Consider the following 21,039-nt stretch of genomic DNA (forward strand, 5'->3'; position numbering starts at 1 on the left):
TAAACTTGTTCTGCAAATATTTGAAATGTACTAAATAATAAAATAGCAAATGCAATATTAGCAAATTCAATTCGTTTATATCCCTTTTTTGATCTATCAAACATAAGATCTATTAAATCACGAGAAAAAATAAGAAAAATATTAACTATTAGTGCGTCAATACCAATAATAATTAATGTATATTATCTTTGTTTAGTCTTTATATTTACGATATTATTTTCTAGCCTATTCGACACTTTTCTCAGTATCCTATTTTATTTCTATATCGTAAGCTAGAACGAAACAATAAAGCGAAACTATCACATTGAACAATTTAATCAAATTCCGAAGAAAATGCGCGCCCGTTTATAAATATCCCGTAGCAAAATGCAAAAGTTATAAAGTTGCCGACCTGCATTGAGTGTGTAGCCTTTCACATACCGACGGATCGATATGTGCAATTTAACCCTTTCACTATGAATGTCGTTCATAGACGACACCTACATAACATGACATGTGCACGGGTGTCGTCCATGGACGACATGTTGTGTTTGTCTCTGCTTCTAGTTTTTTATTGTAATTTCTAGTTCATTATAAGCGTAATTTTTATTAATTCAACACATTTTTATTAATAACGATAAAGATATCTTAAAATGTAACGTTGTGTTTGATTTGTCCAGTTGCGCTACTAACGGACGCGTTGTTCCGTACAGCAGCGGCACTACTGCAGAAAACACTCTCGTAGCGAAAGGGTTAAAGGAATAGTGGCCCAGCTAGATCGAAAAAGTATATAAGTTATTATAAAAAAAGAAAAACACTATCTTATTTTTCCAATAAGCAACTTGGTTTTCTAAAAACCAACTCAATTTAAGAGCATGAATCAAGCACCTGAAAAAAATCAAGTTGATTAACGAGAATATAAATCATCTTTAATTTTTAGAACTGTTACTAAATGTTTCTTTACTAGTATTTTCAAAAACAATTGCTTTACCAAAAATTAACACAATTCTCCACAGCTAACTTGCAAATTTGTTAGTCGGATCACTGAGAGAAAACGTGGACAAAAATTATGTTTCAAACTTATTTCAAACAAACGGCACTTCCTCGTTTGATTACGGTGTTATTAAGAACTAGCTGTAAGTGGAATTCTGTCTTAAGGCAATTAAGGCATCGTGCCTTAAGGCAAATTGCTGGAACTTCCCGTACCAAAAATTATCATTTTTTTAAAAACAATTAACATTTTTGAAAAAATTTTACTTCGAAAAAATAAGATTTTTGAGAAACTATAAATTGGACAAAAAATTACTTTTTTTTCTTTATTTCTGAAAAAAAAAATTTTTTTCTTTATTTTGACATATTTTGGAAGATCTAAACTTTTTTTCAAAGCAATCGTACTGCTTTAACTGCATAAAGACGAAATATCAAAGCGCGTAAGCGCCGCGTCGCCGTCTAACGCGGAAACATTGGTACGGAACCCAAAGGAATGTAAACCAAATTTATACTTATTGTTAAAATCTCTAAAAAATATCTGATAATTTGATGTGCATATGTCTAATGATCATTTTTGACCGCCAAATGGCATTTTTTTTTACTTTTTTTCATTAGATCTCCGAAACCGCTAGACCTGCCTTTATGAAAATTTGATCGGTTCTTCGCCTTGTCAATACAAGTAAAATGTTTTTTGAATTATTAAAATCGGACGCTCCGTTCTCTTAAAAACTGAGTTACCGTTTTTGGCACTTTTTGCCCCGTATCTTTGGAACGGCTAGACCTGCCTTGGCCAAAAACTAATCAGCATGTCTCCTTATCAATACGAATCGAATGTTTTTTGAATTATTCAAATCGGTTGATCCGTGTTCCCGAAATCGTCGACGAAAATTTGTATCCGCACATACATACACACACGTACACACACACACACACACACACACACACACACATACATCCATTTTTTCTAAGGTATGCCAAAATATTCAGAAACCTTTGAAACGTCGAGAAATGCAAAAATTTTCATTTTCGATTTTTTTGCGATTACTATAACTTGCCCTAAGGGAAGTTAAAAATTGAGATCTATCGCATGTTTTTACACATCTGATTTTTTTTTTAAATAAAGAATAAGATTATTGAAAATAGACAACAGTTTACACAAATGTCTTTCGATCGTCTTTGAATATTCAAAATCACACAAAAACTGTTAAACAAAAAGTTTTTAACATAACCTAAATAACTTCTAAATGATCCGAAGAAGATTTTGTAACGTAAAGATATACACTTTCGCTTCTCTAGAAATTCAACAACTTACATTAAAAAATTAATAATATTAAAATTTCATGCTTCTTGCATTGCTTCAGAAAAATTTTTAGTCGCATATTGAAGTCTACTAATACCTAATTTAGTACAGTGGCACGCAGCACGCTTTAACTTCTATGAATTTTAAATTAGAATTAGACATATATTGCTTATTATTAAATTCCTAGTAAGCTTATTAGTTTAGGCGTAGTATTGCTTACTCGATTCTGAATTCGATTCCGTTGGAATTTGGTTCTGAATGGAACCAGGTCCAATTCCAGGTCCGCGTCAGAGCCAAATCCGGCCAAAAGCTCTATTATTTAACGAGTGTTTGTGAACATTTATTGCTTCATTCGATTGTTTGTTAAAGGCATATTTTTTATTGGAGTGTTTAAATTAATATGCATCAGAATAAATTAAATAAAAAAGTGGGGTGTATGGCATCGTGCTTTAAGGCAAATTGCTGGAACTTCCCGTACCGTAACGAAATGTTCGAGGAATATTTAATGTTTTCAAATAGATTATTATTAATATTGTACTGAATTACAAAGTTGAAATTATTTGTTTAAAGTATATTAGAACTATAGTCAGAATTAAAAATAACATCTGAATTATTTTCGATATACAAAAATATTTTTTTTGAAAAAAAAAAGTTGAAACAATTTTTTTTCCAAAATCAATTATTTTGTTAGGACAAGCAGAAAATTCTTTGAATCATTTAAATCGGACGCTTAGTTCTCTCAAAAACTGCCATTTTTTACATATTTAGCTCCGTATCTTCGAAATGGCTTCTCCCAATCATTACTAATTGAATGTTTATCAAATCATTCAAATCGGATACTCCGTTCTCTCAAAAAGTCGATTTCTATTTTCTGCATTCTTTGCTCCATATCTCCGAAACGGCTGGACCTGCCTCTGCCAAAAACTAATCAGCTCTTCTCCCTATCAATAGGAATCAAATGTTTTTTGAACCATTCAAATCGGTTGATCCGTGCGCCCGAAAACATGACTGGAAATTTGTATCCATACATACATACACACACACATCCATTTTTTCTGAGGTATGCCAAAATATTCAGAAACCTTCAAAACGTCGAGAAATGTAAAAATTTTCAATTTCCATTTTCGGCCCATTACAATAACTTACCCTACGGGAAGTTAAAAAATTAATATGCATATTAGAGTAGAGAGAGGGAGAAAAGTAAATTGTATGGAAATTTGAACATTTGTTTACGTGGAAATACTAAAATACTGTCTTTGAATACGATGAATTAGTCATAAAATCAAATTGTACAAGAAAGCGGTTAGTGTCACAACTCACAACTGTCCTCAAAATAGTTTAGCTGTATGACGGCTGTAAGTATCGTGTCTTGACACAACCGTACCTTTTACTCAATTATAAAATAGCATACTGTTAGATGTAATTGATCATTTTACATTTAAGAGTAGGAGCAATAATTTTCACAATATATTTAGCGCAAATCTCACAACATGAGGGTACGAATATCCTAGTGTATAATCAAAACAAATTGAGGGATCTCATTGCCTGCACAATAAGCTAGAAACAAATCTCCCTTAATGAAATTGAAATGTGATCGTATTTGAAATGTATGTAAAAAAGCGAAAAATGAAGACAGGCTTGGCTAGTTTGATCCTCAGCATTGAATTCGGGAGCAATCGAAAGAGATCGTTGATGGCACGCTGCTACCATTTCGCAGTGTGGCTTTCGGTCACAGCGGCGCGTGCGACAAACTCCGACAAACTTACAACTTACAAGCACGTCGCACATTTGTAAGGTTTATGTTCCGAATGGGATTACAAGTGAGCAGCTTAATCCAAATAGACGTAGAGATGATAAGATACCAAAGTGTTGGTCGAAGATTTTCTTTGGTTCACCAAAATTTTTGACGTAAACTATAAGTACATACATATATAGACAACTTGTGTTAAATGATAAAATAGAAAATTATTTTCTGATTAATTGATTTATACATATATATATATATATATATATATATATAGACCTACCCCCGATTTACACAAAAGATAAGTTCCATAAAAAATAGTGTAACTCGAAAAATTCACTCTTATATGAAAAACCGTGCTAAACGAACGCAATGCAATAAAATAAATATTATTGTATTTAATATCAAACACTTTTAACAAATTATAGCTTCATTCACAAAATAAAAGCTAGCAACATCGATTATTCTTTCATTATTACGGTGAAAGTTCAAAATTTCAATTTCGGTTTGCAAAGATATAACTTTTATTTTACTCTCTAGCTTTTTATTTTTATCTTTAGACATTGCCGAGCTATAAAATTGTATATAAATTGTATTTGTAAAAATAATTCTGTTATTTTCTCACCGTGAATAAATTTACTCTATCAATTATATATGAACACTGATTAAAATTATGCTCCTTTTTTTGGTTTCAAACAAGCTAGCTTATACACATATAAAATTTAGTTTTGATCATAAAACGGGGTTTTCCCATTTTATCTATATATTTCACAATCACAGCCATAAACCAACAAGATTTAGTAAGAATTCGTAACAACAGCAGACATTTTGTATTGTATTTTAATAATAGTGAAACAATGAAAACATTATTGAGATATAAGCAAATTTGATGTTTAAAATTTCGTATAAAAATTAAATTTCGTTAAAAAAATTTTCGTATAAAACGGGGTATTCATATTATATATATATATATATATATATATATATATATATATATATATATTAGGACGGGTCAATTTGTATGGGTTAAAATAAGTAGCACAGGCACATATGATTTTTGGATACTAGGGATCAAAATAAAATACTTTGCTGAAGAAACCATATCTCCAAGCCTTTAAAGTTAGTGGGGGTCGGTCATACATTTGGACACTATTGGGGCGCTCTAAATGAGCCAAAACAGTATCTTTCAGAATTTAATCCAATCTTTGGGTCAATGCACGGGACATCAGAATTAATTTTAAAGGTATGGTTTCTTCAGCAAAGTATCTTATTTTGATTCCTGTATCTGAAAATCATATGTGCCTAACCTAATTAACTAAATATAATTTGACGATATTTTGTTAAGTTTTTCACTTAACCGGGACTGAAAGTAGTTTTCCTAAAATAATATTCATAAAATACTATAACAAATACTATTAATAAAGCTACAAAGAATTTGTTTCAATCAGAATGGTTACAATCGATTACAAGTTATATTATATGTTATATATTTTTCGATATATATGGTTTTTCGCTTTTAAACTCTATATACAATTCTATTCAATTTTCTTCATAATTTACTTACAAAATAGTAAAAATTAGCACTTGTGTACAGTCAAAAGTTTATTTTCATAGTTTTATGCCAATTTTTATAAAAAATTATTAAAAGTGTAAGTTCAAAATTAACCCATCACGAATTTTGCTATACCAATTTTCTCATTGATAATGAACGTATTGTTTCATATAAGTATATATGTTGCATATATCATATTTGAAGGGTAGTTTATTATCAAGTAATTGCTAAGATTCAAAATAAACTTATACTTTTAGAAAACCCGGGACGATCCGGAACAAATATTGCTTTTAGAAAAATCCGGAACTGTCCCGGCCAATCCGGGATGTATGGTCAGCTTACTAAATATTGAACAACTATTCCTCTATAAATCGAATACTCTGTCTATACGATGACCTCTATATTGACACTCGTATTCAACCATTCAGAATTATCACAGAATTCGCATTGAAAACATACCAAGCAGCTTCGTTAAACACAATTTATGTATCGTATTTGCTCCCAAGGACCTTTTCGTCGAATCCTGGTCTCCGTAAAAACATGAGATCACATTTAGCAGTAATAAAGATCATGGGAATTTTGAAATAGGATTCCCTATGTAACCTAATACTCTCCCACATTCTGCAGCGCGCGTGTCATGCTTATTAGAGGACGGGATTATAAAATTTAATAAGAATTTTATGCATGATAATAATATGAAACGATGGCGACAGAAATGAATTGATGAAAAATAATTGCAATGAAATAACTGTTGGGAAAGATTAATTTACGACATCTGGGGATACCGAGATATTTCCTTAAGTATCCGAATATTAATAATATCATATGAATAAATATATAATCGTTGCAATTTTTAGATCAAAATTCATTCATAGACTATATTGATCTCCATAAATAGCTTAGATGAATGTAAAATTTAATCTAGTGGTGTATGGCATCGTGCCGTAAGGCAATTTGCTGAAACTTCCCGTACTGTAATGAAAAATTCGAGGAATATTAAATGTTTTCAAATAGATTATTATAAATATTTTAACATTGTCTAATATTCATAAGAATTATATAAACTGAATAGCAAAGTTAAAATTATTTATTTAAAGTATATAAGTTAGCTTTCGAACTTTAGCTAGAATTAAAATTTAAATCGGAATTATTTTTGATATACAAAAAAAATTTAAAAATTGGAATAAATCTTTTCTTCCAAAATCAATTATTTTTGGATGCTTAGTTTTCTCAAAAACTAATCACCACTTCTCCCAATCATTACATATTGAATGTATCTTGGATCATCCAAATCGGATGCTCCGTTCTCTCAAAAGCTCGATCTTCTATTTTCTGCACCTTTTGCTTCGTATCTCCGTAACCGTTGGACCTGCCGTTGCCAAAAACTAATAAGCACATCTCCCTATCAATAGGAATCGAATGTTTTTTGAACCATTCAAATCGTTTAATCTATGCGCCCGAAAACATAAACGAAAATATACGGACACACAAAACACACACACGCACCACACACATCATTTTTTCTGAGGTATGCCAAAATGTTCAGAAACCTTTAAAACGTGAAGAAACGCAAAAAAATTTATTTTCGATTTTTGGCCCATTACTGTAATTTACCCTACGGAAAAATGAGACATTGGAAAAACATATGTTATTATATTATTTCACCTTCATAGCATCGATATGTATTTCAAGTCACAATTAGCAATCAGGTTCTAGTACAGTATAAAAATTTTAAATTTTGAATTAATTTGCAATATTAAATCGGCTATTGGCTCCTCAACTCGAATTATAAATTACATTTCTGTTCAATTTCATATTGCACAAAATACCGATACCAACGATCTCGTATCAATAATAGTTAGAGTGAAAGTGATGCTTCGAAATATTATTTTATAAAACATTCAATTTGTGATGCCATCAAAATTAACTGTATTTAATTAAAAATTCAATATTCAACAATTACCGTCAGTGGCGAAATTCATTGTAAAGCATATCAAACGAAAATTATTATATCCAAACAGACAATTAAAATGAAGTATTTTAATTATTATACCATACTGCAATACTACAAACCAGACATTGCAATTAGATGTGCGTAGTAAAGCAATCAGCTTTGTCACGGTAAGTTTAATATACGAATACAAGGTTTGTTGCATATATAAATTAGGTAAACGTGGTATTTTGCCTTGATGCAAGTTGCAAAAACTTTTTGATATGTGTAAATAATCGACATAATTATTAACTGAGTTTCAGCAATTGTGACGATCTAATCACAAAATTTGACAAAATTTAAAAAACAATATTTTTGAAAAAGTACATCAAATATTTTTTACTTGAGCTGATATAAAAAACTACGTTTTACATGTGGCGCTTCCGAATGCGCAAAAGCGCTAATGGAAGAGTTAATGTAGCCAATTTTCGATCATTTTTTGTGTTTGAATTTCAAATCTCTCAGCTTCTCACGTCAAGAACGATTGGCTTCCGAGAGAATTGGAGCAAGCGAACATTTTCCGTAGAAAAAGTGCGACATATTAAGAAATCTGTGATCTTTTATCGGGATCTGCGCTCCGTCAAGTGGTCGTTAATCTGCGACACGACGAAAAAAAAGTTAATGGTGCGGAATCCTACAACGCGAAATGGAGCACATTATAATGAATTAGAAATGCAAAAGCAAATAAAGCGACTACTATTATTTGTATGACTTCAGAAAAAATGATTCGAGCCCCGTAAAAACACTCACTGGATGCTCAATCTACGCTTTTATCTGAAAGCTCTTCGGAGTGGGCCAGAGATGCCTCAAAGGAATACACGAATCGCACTCGTACAGCATATTTCATTAAGAGACCATCAAGAGATATAAATAAATAGGTGGGGTATGATCGGTGGAAAAACTAATAAAATCGGTTGCTAGAATCATGAAAATTTGAATATATCGAATAAACGATAATATTTTTGCAATAAACGGTATAGTTATTCATATTAAACTAGTGGCATTGTGCCTCAAGGCTAATTGCTGGAACTTTCCATACCATAATTAAACATTCAAAAAATAAAAATAATCAATAATATAGGTCCACAAAAAAAATTGTGTTGGGTGGTGTGCGACATATGTAAACAAATTTAAAGTCACATTGGAGATTAATCTTAAAAAAAAACGGAAAAAAATAAAAAACGACAACATCCCCGATGTAGTAATTCTTCTTCATGATAATTAAAATCTTATAATATCTGTTGTTTTCTGACTCATCTCATTTTAAATGACTTTTGCAACAAAATTCTGTAATGCTTTTTATCTCTCTATTAGCGTTTCTTTGTAGAATCCAGTAGTAATTTGCAAGCATAAGTAATGCAAATATACTTGCAGATTACCCAGGGGCGATGGAAGTAAAGTATATACTTATGTATGTTTACTTATACATAGCTTACATATTTAAATTTTTGTACTTGGAATTTTTCCTCTGTATCTCCGAAACCGCTAAACCTGCCTTCCAAAAATTGCAATAAAATTTTCATTCCGTCAATACAAGTTGAATGTTTTTTGATTCACTAAAAACGGCCGCATCGTTTTCTTAAAGACTGAATTGAAACGGCTGCTCCACTCTTATCAAAAACTAATCAGCGCATCTTCCCTTCAATAGTAATAGAATGCTTTTTGAATCATTCAAATCGGTTGATCCGTGCGCCCGAAATCGTGGAGAAAAAATTGTACCCAAACATACATGGCACACATACAGGCCATACAATTACAGGATGTATGTTTTATTTGAGGTATGCTAAAATGTTCAGACACCTTTGTCATGTAAAAATATACAAAAAGGCAATATCTTGGATTTTTTGCGACTACTATAACTTACTCTACGGCAAGATAATTAAGCCAGTTGCTTAAACAAATTTTCACACTTTAGGAAGCTGCTACAAAGCACTATTTACAAATACATTAAACTTACACCTCTCAAGTAAATATCAGTTGACTGTTAAAGAAATTATATATTAAGCTTAATATTAAGCTTTTACTATAAAGGTCTTTAGACCATTGGCAACAATTTTTTCTTCAAACTTGTAAAGAGGTGAAAGAGGTAAAGAGGTTTTACAGCGCGTGAAAATTTTACTTTCAATTTTAACTGCAGAAAGTTGTTATATAAAATTGTTACTGTAACAACTTACAATATCTTACATATATATATATATATATATATATATATATATATATATATATATATATGTGTGTGTATATATATATATATATATATATATATATTCAAATTTATTTTATAGCTTATATTCATTTAGATTAATGATATAACCTATATTCATTTAAAATAAAGTAACGTACAATAAAACGTTGAATTTCACAAATCGTGACTTTGACTAGATTCATTTCGTAATCATAATGAGAATATTGGAATTAAACTTCATACTTTTTTATATTGCAATTTGTAGTAATGACTAGTTCACTAAAGAAATTTAAACTTGAAATGTAGTAATCACATTTAATTATATATGTATGTAAAATGAAATATTGGAATGAATTAAAATCAAAATATTAAAATTAAGAATTTTATTATAATTTGTTAATTAAAAATATCGTACGTATTCTATTTCATAAAAAATATCAAATTGATTATTCAAGTAAACACAAGAATAAACCCAATAAAAGTAACTTGATTTTTCTACTAATTTTGATTTCATACATAATGTACAATGTCGACTAATATGTTATATAATGTATATATTGAGTTATACGAACTTAATATGAAATAATGAATATAAACCAATAAGCAAATCGGATTATACATGAATTAAAAATATGTATACAAATATGCATGCGAGTATGTGTGAGCAAATATATGCTGATCAGCATAAAATATATGGATTTTAATATTTATGTTCACTCTGAAAGACTGCTATAAATATATTGATCCGGCCGAGTCTCCGACGTCGGCGTTTACCACCCGATTTACAACATCAATATCACCTTGACCTTTACATGCGGCGCCGAAAATAATAAACAGCCTTGATGAAACGCAAAGGTTCTGTCATTCTAACAAAATAAAACACTAAATATATCCAAATATAAAATAAGGTCATAAATTTAAATCGGAGCTATCAAAAGAGAACAAATTCTGAAGAAGTTTCGAACGAATTATCTCGAAAATTTTATCGATCCAACGGAATAATTATCGTCATCTACACACGTAGGACAACAAAGGAATGTAATATGAAGCCAAAAATAAGATTTTAAAGCTGACAATTTTTCAGCGTATTATAGTGAGAATATTTGATATTGAATTCAGGCGCTCTGTGAGGATCAAATCGAGTCTAATTTTCATATAATCCATCTAAATCATGTAATTATTATTGAACGGTAGGAATAATAATATTTGTATAAAGGAAAACTAAAAATACCTTTGACAACTTATAAAATATATTTTCGGTCTAAATAAATAGATAAATATACCGATTTGAAAATAGGGTCCAAAGGGAGGAAAATAAAGTATGTTTACTCGAATAGGTTTCCATTATTGCATTGAGTCAGCGCCCTACGTTAATATTTTTTTGTTCGCTTTCTTTTATTAATAACTGTTATTTGTATGCAAATAAATCACTTTGTTTACGATTTTACTGTAAGTTGAACATTAGTAGTTAGTTACCAGCAATTAGTTTTTTATGACAACATGTATATGTTGGCACATGTATTTCTGTCCTTTTTGGGAGAAATTTAAACAGATAAAGAAAAGTCTAATTTATATAAGAAAAAATACGATAAATAAAAAAAACATAAGATTTCACAAACAATTCTTGTTTTCAAAATTGTTTTATTATATATTGTTATATTATATTCATAAGCTTTTCTTAAATCATTATGTTTTGTTGGGTTACATATTTCTGACAATAAGAGTCGTTATAAACCATTTTGGTGTTTATAGTTATTGTTTTTTAACCTATTTTTTTCCTGCCACAACCGTTCCTCGGGTGTGTACGGAGGTGAAACTTGCCCTTCTCTTGTATGATTTGATTTCATGACTGAATTAGTCATCGAATTGACAATGGACGACTGATCCATTTCTTTGTAGACAAATGTTCAAATTACCATAATTTCCGATTTTAAAAATTCAAAAACTGTTCGAAAGATATTAGTTGGGAATGATACTGATTAGTTTTATGCGAAAATCTACCGAGCCGTTTTCTTTTAATCAACTGTTGAAAAAAATTCAAGCCGATTTTCAAGGAACTTTTTTTGGCGATATATATCATGGTCTTATAGAACTTACTGAAATATTACGGCCTTACGACAAGTAGTTTAATTTTTAAAATTCATCAAAGTTTGAGATATTGAGTAGTTCTTTTGACATTTGTTAAAATTAAAACTAGACGATTTACTTGGTATAACGATAAGGTACTTGGTATTAATGAACATACTGAACAATTAATGTCCTATAAAAAACTGGCTCAATTATAAAAATAATTAGTTTCAATTATGTGTAATAAATCCACTCGGAATACTTTTAATGACTCATAAATTAATTTATTTGTTATTGGTTAAGTCGATTATATAAACATATCGGGAAGTTCATGTAACTTGCCTCAGGGCAAAATACCAAACTAACTAGTTTAAATATTCAATACTATAACAATAAGTAAAACGATTAAAATAATTAAGAGCAATAAAAGCTTTTTTAAAACTTTTGACATATTTTTAACATAAAACAATTATTGTACGCATTGTATATTATCACATCGATTATTATACCAAGATCTAGAGAAAACAACCTCATCTGTCTCACGTCTATCAATAGCATCAATTTTGAAAGGATAACGTCGATTCCGCACATTGGTCATTTATGCACAACGATATCTGGTTTTGGTGAAATTTTCGCTTTTCACCGCAGCATATCACGCTCTTAATTAGAGATTGACAAATCTGAACCGATGCTATTCCGTATGAAGTGGTTTACATAGAGGCAGACGGACGGATGGACCCATAGGCCGTGCGCTGTCCAATTATCTCCTGTCGGACGGAAGGTTAGCTGCTCAGTAAACTCACGATCAGCGTACGCACAATGGGCCGTGAGATCAATGAGAAACCGCCGTGTATATCCCGCAATGGCTAAATCAATATGACGACGGTTTGACCTCCTCAAACCAGACTAAATGATTCCGGTGTACGCGACATCGCGTGCTAAATTTACAATGATAACGAAAAACATGAGGCAATTCAATCTTTTACTTACTTCAATCTGTTACTCTTTGATTTCATATTTTGACGAATGAAAGGCTTCATAGCATCAATCAGATAGATTATTCCCCACCGCTCTTCGACAAGTAATTAATAAACCCAGTTAAGAGGGTGTCTAATGTAGAGGCATGAATTTTTGGTCATTTTTAAATAATCATAAAAAAGACAATCAAATTTTTTTAACTAATATTATTTAAATTCCCGTAGGATAGTTATAGTAATGGGCCGAAAATCAAAAATGAAAATTTTTGCATATCTTCACGTATTGGAGGTGGTATCTGAACATTTTAGCACACCTCAAAAAAATAGATGTGTGTATGTGTGTGAGTGTATGGGTGTGTGTTTTGTATGTCCACATTTTTCGTCCATTTTTTCAGGCGCACGAATCAACCGATTCGAATGGTTCAAAAAACATTCTATTCCTATTGATATGAAGATGTGCTGATTAGTTTTTGGCAAAGGCAGCTCCAGCCTTTACAAAGATACGGAGCAAAAATTGTAGAAAATAAAAATCGTGTTTTTGAGAGAACGAAGTATCCGCTTCATATTCATAGATCCAGAAAACATTCAATTCGTAATGATGGGGAGAAGTGGTAATTAGTTTTTGGTGAAGGCAGCTCTAGCCGTTTCGAAGATATGGAGCTAAATGTACAAAAAATTGCAGTTTTTTTTAGAGAACTAAGCATCCGATTTGAAAGATTCAAAAAACTCTCTGCTTGTGTTAGCAAAACAATTGATTTTGGGGAAAAAATTATTTGATTTTTTTTTTCAAATTTTTTTTTTTCAAAAATAATTCAGATTTTAATTTTAATTCTTGCTAAAATTCCAAAGCTCACTTATATATACTTTAAATAAATAATTTTAACTTTGCAATATTATATAATTCTTATAAATATTAGGCAACGTTACAGTATTTATAATAATCTATTCGAAAAGATTTAATATTCCTCGACATTTCGATACGGTACGGGAAGTTCTAGCAATTTGCATTAAGGCACGATGCCGTACACCACTAGCTTTATAATTTGCTTATCAACGTTACAAGAGTATAGATCGTAAAAAAGGCATTAATTTTTTTTTACTATTATTGTTTTTATAATTTATTTATCAACGTTATAAGAGTACAGAAAAAAAGTAAAAGCGGAAAAAAATTAAAATTAGCAGTTGTTAAAGTGGGGGGTCTCAAAAAAACTGGCACGTAACTGTATCCACGATTGCAACCCTTCTAGTAATCCGAAATTAAAAATATAAAAGATTATCAATCTAGAATTATGTCGCAATGGCATATACTAGGATTAAGTTAATTTTTTTTTTAACAAAATGGCGACTGTTTGAAAAAAGGACCATTTTCTTACCACTTTTGAACTTTCTCAAAATGTTTAAAGATAGTTAAAATTTTAATTTGGGGATGAGGCTAGTATATGCCAGAAAGATGTCGATAAAGTTTATCTGAAAATTTCAAGTAAATCGGTCCAACAGAACTCGAGAAATCGTGGACATCGTACTGAAAAAGACAATTTTGAGAAAAACGCGTTTAAAGTTTAACCCTTTCGACTCGGATGCCGCCGCTCCGGCGGCATAGTCATTTTGCCGTTGCGCTCGGATGTCGCCGCTCCGGCGGCATGATATGTTTTACCGTTAAGCTCGGATGCCGCCGCTCCGGCGGCAAATCGTGTCGGCGACGAGTCGTCGCAAACTAAACTTACATTTAATTTTTTTTATTTTTCAAAAATTAATTTACTATTACATTCATTTATTGATTGATTTATTAATTTTATAAATAAATATATAACAAACTTAATTTATCAGCTCATGATTCCCAGAATTCTAATAAAGATCTGTGAAGAAATGATTTTTAAACAATATAGCATGGTTTTGAGTGCAATTTTTTTTAGTTTTCAAAATTTTCTATTTAATTATAATAATAACTATATTTAAAAGCAATATAACCACATTTTGAAAAAATTCCGAGTTGAGGGATAAGTATAGCACTATAATATTCCGAGCGCAGCGTACCGACTGGCAGTCCGACCCCCGAGTCGAAAGTGTTAAAGTTTCGCAACAGAAATGAATTATCATGGTCAAAGAGCTGTATTTTCAAATATAATTTAAATTTTGAAAAATCCTCGTACACACATTCTTGAATAATTCGGCTTTTAAAATATGAAAAAAAACAAAAAAACGATTTTTTTGGAATTTCTACACTAGAATACTCCCTTAAGGTGGGTAAAAGTTGTATAACTTTTTATCAATCATGTAATAATAACAATACAATTAACAGCATGATTAATTAAATTCCACACATTATCCAACACGTTTAATGCTATTAAAAATTTAGCAATTTATTCGATTTGATTTGAAGAGAAAAAAATCACTAAATCGATAAGTAAGCACTTTTGTTTGACCGAGTTGTTGATAAAACCGAAACTGTTTTCTTCCTTACAATTAGTTATACTTTTTTCCGCGATTAATCATTATTATTCTCATAGGTACAAAACTCCAAATGTTGTATTACGCATTTTTGTAAATGAAATTGAGTTTTTATTGGACTTATTGGAGAACCAAAATCAAACAAGTATTTTATTTCAATTCTTATGTCAATTTTCATAGTGGCACAAGTTTGGTTAACTTGTGTCGCAAATAATGAGTTGGATCTAAGCATTAGTATTACAAAATTAGATATCAAGTTGAGTCTTTTCAATAACATAATATTGAAATTGATGCAAACTGGAATTGTAAAGACAACTGGAAACAGCAGCGGCCACAGTCGCAATACGAGTCGGGCAAAGGTAATGATGGTATATATATTCGGTTTCGTTCTACGACATCTGGTTCTGGCCATTTAGAAAGCAATAGATAAAATAATTCAAATTCATGGAATAAGAATGAAAAAATAATAATGGTCAATGTGATGCAGTTGCAGTTCTAATAGCTTTAAGAGACATTAACATCAAGGAAATGACAAGTAGAAGATCACTAACCAAGTAGTCACAGGGGATGTACATATGTTATGACGAGTAAAAATATATAAGATGTATTAATTATAAACAATTAGGCTGTTATTGTAGTTTACCTTGAAAAGTTCAGTAATTTTATATTTTAGTTATTTTATCTCAAAAAGGTAGCATGAAGATGTGATATTAAGATATATAGTAATAATTTTGTTATATAACATTTTAAATATTTACTAATAAATATTTTTTTGAAATTTATCACAACTAAACTTTTGTTATAACTTTGAAAGTTTTACATAAATTCAAATTGAATTAAGTACAATGCGAAAAATATTTCTCTAAAATAAGGAAATGTGTAGAATTAAATGTGTTTCAAAAATACTTCAATGATTAACGACAAAAAAGAAATGAACCATTTGAACTAATATTTTTTTATCATTCGAACTCACAGAAAACATGAAGATCGATTAAGTCAATCGTATAAAATTAATGATTTTCAAAAAAAAAATTGTTCTGGTTTTTTATCTAAATTCCTTGTTTGTAACCATAATATATATATATATATATATATATATATATGTGTGTGTGTGTGTGTGTGTGTGTGTCTATCACTAGAAACAAAAAGATTGAATTATAAATGCAGTCAATTGAAAGAACCACATGCAAAACAAACCATAAACAAAACAAAAGATAGAATGATAACCATATTTATTAATTATCAAAAACACATAAAAGTAAAAAACTATATACAATATAGCAAGATTTATAAGAATAAAATAAATATATATGTTAATAAAGTTCTGTAAGAATATGTAGCGATAAAAATGAATGAGTGAAAAAAAATACAGAATAACAATATTTACAACAAATGAAAGTGTAAAAATTAATAATTTCAACAACAGCATTTGAATAGAATAGCTGAGTATATAATAATAGATTTGTGAACTACATAATTGATGAGTATAAACATTATTATTTTTTATTCCTGGCTGATTAAAAGAGGGGAAGCACTAATACGTTGATGGACAACATTATTATTTTTCGAAAACGGATATCTGTTAGAATGCTGCCTCCAGTGCCTCTCATTATTGTTCCTACGAGATATTTCATCCGCATATGTATGATTCGATGCATTATTATGCGATCTATCAAGTTGTTCTATTATTGGTCTATTGGGACATCTATCGGAAATTCTACTACTAGTCGATGGAGATCTATTATTTGAATATGTAGATCCCGCGGCTAGCCTATTGAATAGAGCAGATTGTGGAGTCCGCATTTCTAATCCGTCGGTTCTTGTTTTGATTTGTGCACCTATTTGTGATCTATTACTAGGCGGATAAACTGATGTATTTATATTATTGGTCTGCATGTAAGAGGAATTGCTAGGAGGACGAGAAGATGCACGACCTGGAGATCTACAATGCATTCTAATGGAGGATTTATCACTTAATCCGCTAGTAGACTTACTTGACCTATGTTGATTAATTTGATCTCGTCTTGATGTGGTGTTATTCGTTTGTAATAAAGAATTAAAATTATGATTTCTATTGATAGATAACTCCTTAAGTTGATTTTGAAATGGGCTATCAATTGTTGAAGGTTTCGAGAAATTCGATGATCGCGATACATCTAAAAGACTATGAATTGGCCTCTGACAAACCATATGTGGTGCGCCCGAGGAAGAAGGCCCAAAACGCTGATTAGTCATTGGAAGATTTGCGGATTGCGGACGCGGCGGTTCCTGTAAGCTGTGGTATGGTGAAAATCTGGTGTTTTTAGTACTTAAATTGGTAAAATTTGGACGCATGGAAGCGTTCAGTGTACTGTTTGAGGCGAAAGTGCCATTAGAACTCATCGTGTTGGGATTTCTGTACTCTGTTTTTTTAGAATTATCGTAAACAGAAATTCGTTGACCAAAACTAATATTACTAGGTGTTGAAGGAACTGTAATATTATGATGGGACTCATTGACTGCATTCTGTTCATATTTGGCTACTAATGATTTTAAGTATGTGAATTCACGTTGCATGGCGGCCATTTCTAAGTCGACCTTTTTCTCCTCCTCGCGAGCTTCTTTTAATTTGCGCAAACCGATTTCATACGAGTGGTACCATTGCTTACAATGTTCTAGCCACTTCTTGCGATGAAAACTTTGGAAACTATAGATTCTTTGAAATTCCTTCAGATGATCGTATGGATCCCTGAAAAGTGCTTTCATGTCTGTCGGCAAATCTTTATTGAGAATGGTGTAAGAACAAACAGCCTTACAAAGTAAACATTGATCCTTAACAGGCCGTACTTGAGTGCATGTGTCACAAAACATATGAAGACACGTTGTTAGGTGATTGACAACGCCTTGTTTCACACGATTCATGCATCGGTTACAATGGAGAAACCTCATTTTTGTTTCTAATGTTAGAAGTGTTAGTCAACGTGCAACGTACGAACACACGTACCTTTTATAAAGATCAGTGAAGCTTCGATTGGTTAGGCGAATCTGCAATCTGAAAAATCGTAAAATACAATTAGAACACTAATATAGATCTTGAATATAAGGAAACAAATAAATATGAATAGTTCTAATATTATTTAATTATTTTATTAATAAATGAAAATAATTATTTTATTAATAAATTAAGTTTATGCCGGATTTGAAGTCACAATTACTTTTTAAAATGTTCTCTAATACTGTATTAATAATTTTCTGTATTATGAACTTAAACGTAATCTTATACATTTGAACTCTTGGTCGCAGTTTCATAAAATACAGCGGATCATTAAAATATAAATTTATAATTTATGAAATTTTGTTTCAAAGTTTTATTATAGAAACTCGTTTAGTGATCATTTTACTGAGTTTCAATATAACTTCGTTCATAAGAAACAATGCAAAAAATACTATGAACTTTGTCAACGCGCACAGTGACTCGTTATAGTAAGGCGTCACCTTTATAATAACTTAATGATATTCAGAAAGTTTAGCAAAGACTACATATAAAATTACTATATAATGTTAAAATGATTTCTAAAATCTTATGTTAGTTTGATAGTTTCATAACTGCGCAGTAGAGTTTGATGCAAATTTCACATTTTTCGCCGACTGTGAACCAATTTCTCATTCTTTAAATATTATCTTATATATATATAAGGGTGGTCCTTAATATTGTTTTTTTAGATAGTGCGCAATTCAATCAAAGTTTTGTATGGAAATAGTATGAAAAAATTTTCAAAAATTTTAAAAATGTTTTTAGATATAATTTAGCAAACAAATGAATGAGTTTTATTCAAAATTTGTCGCTAAGTTATACCTATTTTTTTTTTATTTTCAAAATTTTTACCATGCTATTTCCATACGAAGTTTGATTGAATTGCGAACTATCTAAAAGTTAACATTAAGAGCTAAAACTTTCAGAGAATTGTGTTTTATCAATTTGGAACCATTTGAGCCTTTGGGGGCAAGGAAATTCGAAAATGTCCATATTAAGGACCACCCTAATACATACATACATACATACATATATATATATATACATATATATATATATATATATATATATATATATATATACATACATATATACACATGTAATATGGAAATATATATTCCAAATTATAATTTTCGACATCAAGAACAAAGCGATAATTAACAAAGAGTTAAGTAACAGTTCTCATAATCAAGTAATTTGAGTATGAAGGTGGCATTAACTGCTTTAATAGAACCTTCTGAATAAAATATTTTCGCAGTTCCGTCTCTAAACATTTTAGTATTCACCTAATTATATTTTATAATGTTAAATAATTAATAATGATATGATCACATCAATTACACTTTCAAAATGAAAGCGGGAATCCGTTTATACGAATGAAATGCTTAACGATTTCAAAATGATATTTCGAACAATTAAAATGCCAGCAAACAGCTTTCGGCGGTATTCAAACATGCTAATGGCAGTAGACATTTACTTTTGACAATAGGGTAAAAAATGAGATATTTACCCTAAGTGACAATAAAATACAAGACAATTCTGATTTAATGTCGTGATTAGACAAATCATTTGAACCCACATTTTTGTCAACCGCCATTCTGAATTAAACATCAATTATTTCGGTTAAAGAGTAAATAAATATATAGCATATATTTCTTTTAACGACCAATTACATAAACAAGTTAAAAGAAATACAAACATATCTAAATAGACAAAATACATTATATTTTTCTCAATTTATTAGCTTTTATTTCAGATAAAAGCAAGCAATCCGATTTTTGTCTAATTTTGTGCAATTTTGTATGAATATTTCGGATACAAAATTTTATAAAAGATTCGATTGCACGTCAAGAAATTTGAAAAAATCGTTTTCGTATATATCAGAAAATTCGTATTACATGGTTTCGAAATCACCTCGATGAGGTGATACAAAATCACATTATATAACTCTTTCGACAGCAGCGCAAATATTGGATTGACAAAGCGAAATGCACAAAAGCGGCGTCTTCGCTTGCGTGAAGAAATAAATTGAATGCTGCACTCAGAGATGACATTCCCTGACGATTCCCCCCGATTGTAAATAAATATGTTGGTTCTGAATCGGACTTGTGGACGTGTGGATATCAGATTTTCGTATATTCCATTAAGGGAACCACCCGGAACGATTTAACACCACGCACGGTTTTTCATAAAGGAGGCGATCAACTTTATATATTTTTGTATTGAACAATATTTTGTAATATATTTTAATATCAGTTGAAAATAATTTATTATCAATCAACACATTTCCTCAATAGTGACCATGATTTATAACTATTATTTACAGTAAATATCCATGTCAATTCAGAATTATATATACAATATTTCGGCACTCAGGGCATAATAAATTAAAAGAAGGAAATGGGAAACCGTCCTTCCAGACACTTGCGTCATTTTTGTACTCGAAAATTTTCAATAATAAAATTCAAGCATTTTACCACTTGACAATCCAGATTAAATTCGGCAACTTTAAAGAAACTTGCTAACACACTTTAGAGAAAATTTGAAATTCATAGCTCAAGAAAAATTCTTGAAATCTTGGGGCAATTATGTAATTTTACTGTGTTATACAAACAAAATTAATAAATCATTTACCAAAAGAACCAAAAGAACCAAAAAATGATCAATGATAATTTCACCAGAACTCTAGGTTGCACTTCAAAGCTTATAATTTTCAATTTTATTTTTTAATTTTTTTTTTCAGAACAGTTAAGGTCAATACTAGTACCAGTTTCGGCTTACACTTATATATATA

The 21,039-nt window shown here is 30.4% G+C and overlaps 1 protein-coding gene across 2 annotated transcripts in view; it reads right to left on the minus strand.

The window, feature by feature from the left end:
• The window catches only part of LOC113378246 (GATA zinc finger domain-containing protein 14-like), a 210,353-nt gene that overhangs the window by 148,211 nt on the left and 41,103 nt on the right, over nucleotides 1-21,039 (minus strand). The window contains exon 2 of one of the 2 annotated variants that reach the window (XR_003367161.1): nucleotides 18,216-18,263. Coding sequence is in view for 1 of the 2 variants with exons in the window: in XM_026618774.1 (XP_026474559.1) it covers nucleotides 16,736-18,160 (1,425 nt within the window). In the remaining variant the exon portion in view is untranslated. Of the gene's footprint in view, nucleotides 1-16,655; nucleotides 18,264-21,039 lie in introns of those variants that run through there. The other variant, XM_026618774.1, reaches the window with a different exon arrangement.

This window comes from Ctenocephalides felis, unplaced genomic scaffold (assembly GCF_003426905.1).
Source record: "Ctenocephalides felis isolate EL2017-DRISC unplaced genomic scaffold, ASM342690v1 CF-g0.4_SCAFFOLD_01886, whole genome shotgun sequence".
Lineage (NCBI taxonomy): Eukaryota > Metazoa > Arthropoda > Insecta > Siphonaptera > Pulicidae > Ctenocephalides > Ctenocephalides felis.